Source organism: Megascapheus bottae, chromosome 11 (assembly GCF_031878675.1).
Source record: "Megascapheus bottae isolate mThoBot1 chromosome 11, mThoBot2.hap1, whole genome shotgun sequence".
NCBI classification, from domain to species: domain Eukaryota; kingdom Metazoa; phylum Chordata; class Mammalia; order Rodentia; family Geomyidae; genus Megascapheus; species Megascapheus bottae.
The window spans coordinates 63,963,827-63,969,826 of NC_143519.1; the positions used below are offsets into that span (position 1 = coordinate 63,963,827).

Below are 6,000 nucleotides of genomic sequence, written 5' to 3' on the forward strand. Positions count from 1 at the left end.
TAGCTCTGAACCTTAATCCTCAGATCTCAGCCTCCTGAGTAGCTAGGATTACAGGCATGAACCACTGCATCTGGCCTGAGGTGACATTTTTAATTGATCCTATGTGTGTGTACACGCACATGCATGTACACTTACGCTCGTGCTCTTTTGGGGCTTTGAACTTTGAGTCTGGGTACTTTGAGCCTTTTTTGCTCAAAATGAGTACTCTGCTGCTTGATCTGCAGATCTTCTTCTGGCTTTTTAGTGGAGATAAGAATCTCATGGGATTTCCTCTTGGCTGGCTTCAAATCTTTTCTCCTCCTCCTCCTCCTCCTCCGCCTCTTCCTCCTCCTTCTTCTTCTTCTTTCTTCTTCTTTCTTCTTCTTCCTTCTTCCTCCTTCTTCCTCCTTCTTCTCTTTCTTCTCCTCCTCCTCCTCCTCCTCCTCCTTCTGCTTCTTTATTCTTTCTTCTTCTTCTTCTTTTTTGCCAGTCCTGGGGCTTAAGTTCTGGGCCTGTGCACTGACCTTGTTCTTTTCTTCAGGCTAGAGCTCTACCACTTGAGCCACAGTGCCACTTCTGTCTTTTTCTGTGTATGTAGTACCAAAGGATCAAACCTGGGTCTTCGTGAATGCTAGGCAAGCACTCTACCATGAGGTCAAACTTTCAGCCCTGGCTTCAAATCTTGATTCTCAGACCTCAGCCTCTTGAGTAATTAGGATTACAGGTATGAGCTACCAGAGCCCAGCTGCTCTTCTAACATTGAACATGAATTTGATTGTATCAGATCTAAGCCTTCTGAGTAGCAGAATTATAGATGTGAGCCACTGGCACTGGCTCATTGATTGATTTTAGTTAGTCATGGGGCTTGATCTCTGAGACTGGGTGCTGTCCCAGTGTTAGGTTAGCACTCTAACACTTGAGCCACAGTGCTACTTCTAGTTTTCTCTGGAGATAAGAGTCTCACAGACTTTAGTGCCCTGGCTGGCTTTGATCCTCAGATCTCAGCCTCCTGAGTAGCTAGGATTATAGGTGTGAGCCCTGGCACCTGGCTTAAGTGATCATTTTTAAGATTTCTATTTTCTGCTATAACTTTCAGTAGCAGGATTATGAAAATTCAGGTATATGTTAAGATATAGCTACTAAAAATTACTACTGTCATATTTTAGAGCAGTTCTATAGACTATGTAAACTTTTTCTAAAAAAGCTCAGATGAGAAATAGTTTAGACTTAAGCTTTTAAGTCTGTTGTTTGTTTCTTTTGCTGTTACAGCCAGAAAAGTAGCCAAATGATATGTAATAATTCATAGCACTTTGCTATGTTATGATAAAACTTAGCACAAATAGGTAGCTGGCTGTGGTTTGTTCAGTCCTGTTGGAGATATATGCTTAAATTTAGCAATAGGAGTATAGATAAAAAATGAAGCTTTCATTTAAGAAGTTTTGAAAGGCACAACAATATTCAGAAAGCACTATACTTTTTGGGGTTGGGATGAGTCTTGAACTCAGGGCCTGGATGCTGTCCTTTGTGCTCAAGTCCAGCACTCTACCACTTGAGTCACAGTGTTGCTTTCAATTTATTTTTTGTTTTTGTTTTTCGTGTTCATTTTTGCAGGCCTGGGTCTTGAACTCAGGGGCTTGAACTTCATACTACTGGTTCCCTAGCCTGAAACAAACATTCCAACAAAAAACTTTTTTTAAAAAATACTTGTGAACTACAGATTCTTTAATAATTGTGTATTATTTAAGGGCTTTCCTAATTTTCAAAAGATTAATTTGAACTTATTTAATATAACTTTACAAATCACAGATTCCTAAGGTAGTTCTCAGGAACTTAATAATGTTACCTTCATGGCATAAGGTTAGCTCTTTTTAACTGCAGTGATATCAAGATATTTCCGTGGCAATTACTGTTTGTCAGGTGGAATCCTTTTGGTGTTGCAAATTGTTTCCATCGTATAATACTGTGAGGATTTTTTTTTACTTATGTGTCCTATGGTTCATCAATTCTGTCATGTTTTACATTTTTCCTCACACTGAAACTTATGCATATTTAAATTGATGTATCTTAAAATTATAATCACTGCCATTAAAATAATGGTGTCTAAGCTGGGTGCCTGTGGTTCATGGCTGTAATCTGAGCTAGTCAGGAGGCTGGGATCTGAGAATCAGGGTTCAAATCCAACCCAAGCAGACTCATCTTCTATTAACTACCAAAAGCCAGAGGTGGAGCTGTGACTGATGTGATGGAGTGCTATCCTGAAGCTCAAAAGCTCAGGATAGTGTACAGGCCCTGAGTGCAAGCCTCAGGGCTGACATGTTCATACACATGTACACATGCACACAAAATTGTGTCTAGAATTCTTGAAATACAGTTTTAAATGTGGTTGGGAGGTAATCCTTTTGGCAAAAATACTAATTTTTAGTCTATTTGAATGACAAGTATTTATTACAGGCAATGAGGCAGAGAGATTGGCCATGTAATATTTTTACTGGGATCTGATTACTCTTGAAAGAAAGAATAGTTATGGGAAATTCTTGTATATTTTGTGAAGCTGACTTTTTTCTTCTTTCCCCCCCAAAGTCCACAGAATCTTAATCAGAGAATGGATGTTTTTTATTTGCAACCAGAATGCTCTAGTTCTACGGATAGCCCTGTCTGGTATACATCTACTTCACTGGACCGAAATACCTTGGAAAATATGCTTGTACGGGTTCTTCTAGTTAAAGATATTTATGATAAAGATAATTATGAACTGGATGAAGACACAGACTAAAAAGGAATGTTTCAGAAGCAATCGGATTAAACAGCATTAGATACTCATGCTGCTAGATCTTTACTATGGAAAACATTTCAAGTTTACTCTTCCTATTTTGAGTTTTGTAGCAGTATACCCACACTGGGTATTACCATGTAAATAATCTGTGAGTGAAAGTTGCCATTATTCTATGTAGTGGTTTTAGAATACTTAACAAATACATTCAGATTCTTTTTTATTATTTATTTGATTAGGTATGTTTATAACTTTTTACATTACAAAATATGAATGAGAATGTGCCATGTATAATTTCTTTCCTGTAGTAAGAAACATCCATATTGCACAATTCAACTGTTGCAAAGCTTCTTCAAAAGAGTGGATGCTTTTCCTGAGTTCTTGATCGGATGGTTCTGGATGGGTAGCACTACTAAAAGTTTAGAACTTGCAGTGTCTTTCACAATTTTTAAAATAAACTGTAAATTAATAGGTTGGGTTTTTTGTTTTGTTTTATTTGGGTTTTATTTTTGTTTGTTTGTTTTATGTTTTAGTTTGAAGCCTTACAAGGTTATGTAGAGAGAGATACCATCTTCTGTACCAAAAATAGACAAGAGAATGCTGTTGATATTGGTGTGCTGTAATGTGAATCTATGCTGGTGAAAACAACTTTTTTTGTTCCCCTTATTAAAACTTAGTGTCCTTTTCTCATTTGTGGCTTTCTGCATCACCCCAACCAATAATCTAATTTTATATATATATTATATATATATATATGTAAAGAACAATAAGCTGAAAACAGGATCATTAAGACATTTTTCTTTGTAAGAATGTCTGATGAAAATATAAGTTCGCTGTCAACCATACATATCTGAAGGTCCCCTTTATTCGTAGAAGATTTATTTTTATTTATCCTCCTCCCTCTCCTTCCACCTTATTTCCAGATAAACATCATGCTGCACTGTTACTTACATAGTAGTCTAAACTACTCCTATTGGAATTTTTGTGCCTGCTCCCAAATATGATTCACACATTAGGTAAAATCTTTTTAGTAATGCCACCCTTGGTACAGTTGTTACAGAAAGTTCTGTAACTTTAAGATAGTGTCACATTTCAGTACATAGATCACCAGTGTAGTAATTGTATTTCAAATAATTGAAGAACAAAAACTGATGGAGAAAATCTGCTGCAGAAAAAATCTTAAATTGTTTGGCTTTTAAATTTAATTACTTCTTATAGAAGATTGCATTTTTAAAAAAACCTACTTCGTGCTTCTGCATAGCAGTTTATCTACTCAAACATTTTCTTTTAAAATCAGGAAGTTTACTTTAGAATCAGGAACTTTACTAGAAAGTTCTATTTTCTGAAGAGTAAATTATTTAGCTAACTTTGTCTAGCATGTATACAATCATATTATTTCTTTGCTTCTAAATTTCAGGTCACCATGATGACTTTTGATTTTTAAGAGAAATTGGCCTGTTCCCCAAGAAGAAGGTAGTCAATAACTACAAATCCCTTAGGTATTTCTGTCTGTTAGGATGTTAGCACACTAACAAAGTTGGCCTCATCATGATTTGGAAAAATTCACAGGTATAACCACTATTTTCAAACAATGATTAATTCCCAGGCAAATTTTTGTCCTAACAAATTTGTAGTATAACTAGTTTTTATAAGTTTAAAATACTTTCCTGTTCCTTAATTTTATATCTGTTCAGTGATAATCATACAACAGATCTGATACAAGTAAAAATAGACTGCTGTCTATTTCGTGTAGAGAAGTTGATAGCATTTAAAACATGATTTAAAAAAAAAAAAACAACTCTCCTCCAACTTCCCCTTTTCCCAGAGCAAGTTCTTTGTCCTGTCCCTATGAATGAACACGTGTTATTGAGTAAAAGGTGGTTATTCCTAACCATCTTTTTGTTCTTCAACCTGGTGCTATGTTCCATGAAAACAGCAATAAACACTTTCCCAAATATCACTTCTTGTATATCTCACCAAATATTATAAATTTCTGCCATGGTATTGCTATTAAGCACCATGTCTTGCTATTTACATTTTTCATTTGTATGTCTTAGCTTTTTAAGGCGAAGCCTACATCAGTTTGATTTTGACAGGAATAGGGGATTAGAGCTCCTTTCTTTATCTTGATTGTAATCCAGTGATAGATTAAATTGATTCTCAGGGTGAAAAGAGAAAAAGTATTTTATGAGCACTGCTCATTTGGGGTACTTCATCTAGAGCAGGTTTTATTGAATCTTGGATCTCCTGTGTGTGTGTGTGCTGAGAAAAAGGAAATGAAATGGTAGAAGTTTAGTTTTTCTTGTGATTTCTAATTATAGATAGCATTCTGTAAATAGAGCATCTTGTAAATACAGCTTTGTTGTCCTGAGATATCTATTGAAGATGCTATATTTTTCTGTCCTGAAGAATGATTTTGTCATTGAAAATCATTCAGTAAAAAAGATGATCAGCCATATTGAAAGAGGTGCATTTCCCCTGCAAAAATGAATCATTATTAAATCATTTTAAAGGCTTTTTACTGTATTAGGTAACACAATATTAAATGATTATTTGTAGGCAAGAAGCTCAGCTTTTTTTTCCATGAAAATATTTCTACTTCAATAGTAATTTATGGTTTTATTTTATTAAATGGAGTTGTTACCAGTGTGTTAACCTTACTGAAATAAGAGGAGGGTGCATACTGTACTATGCATTCAGATTTATCATTGTTTTCTGATGGAATTTCCCTTTCTCCTGGCCAGTTGTGATTTGCAAATGGATGCAATTCATTTATACATAGTATTAAGAAATACAGTAATGGAGAAGTCAAAAAACAACAAAAAAACAAAAACTGAAAGTTTGGGTTTGCACTACATACTCTTAATGTGGGTCCATTTAATCTGCAAATATGTTGCAGTCTTAAATCACTATAGACATTTACATTTTTATTTTGCCAGTTACTTCCAAAATGTATTGTTATACATATGTCATTTTTGTTCTAAGATAACATTGATTGTAGGAGAATATTGTTCCCCTCAAAATAGTCATGAAAGTGTAAAGTATTTTAAAAGAATAAATTTCTTTAACTAAATTATAGTACTTTTGAATTTTCCCCCTTAATAAGTCTGTTACATTTAAAGAGCATTCTGAATTTGTTACTATGTTTTATGTTTTTAGGATTAGACCAACTTTAGGGCTGTCTTCCAGTATACAGGTACTTTTGTGTTGTAGTTTCTGGGTCTTAAGCAATTTATAAGCTGATATCCAGA

The 6,000-nt window shown here is 34.8% G+C and overlaps 1 protein-coding gene across 1 annotated transcript in view; it reads left to right on the forward strand.

The window, feature by feature from the left end:
* Positions 1 to 3,435, forward strand: part of Zmym2 (zinc finger MYM-type containing 2) — a 90,083-nt gene extending 86,648 nt beyond the window's left edge. The window contains exon 24 of the mRNA XM_090342438.1: positions 2,560 to 3,435. Within this exon, the coding sequence (XP_090198564.1) occupies positions 2,560 to 2,752 (193 nt within the window). The 3' untranslated portion in view covers positions 2,753 to 3,435. The remainder of the gene's footprint in view (positions 1 to 2,559) is intronic.
* The last annotated feature ends 2,565 nt before the right edge of the window (positions 3,436 to 6,000 follow it).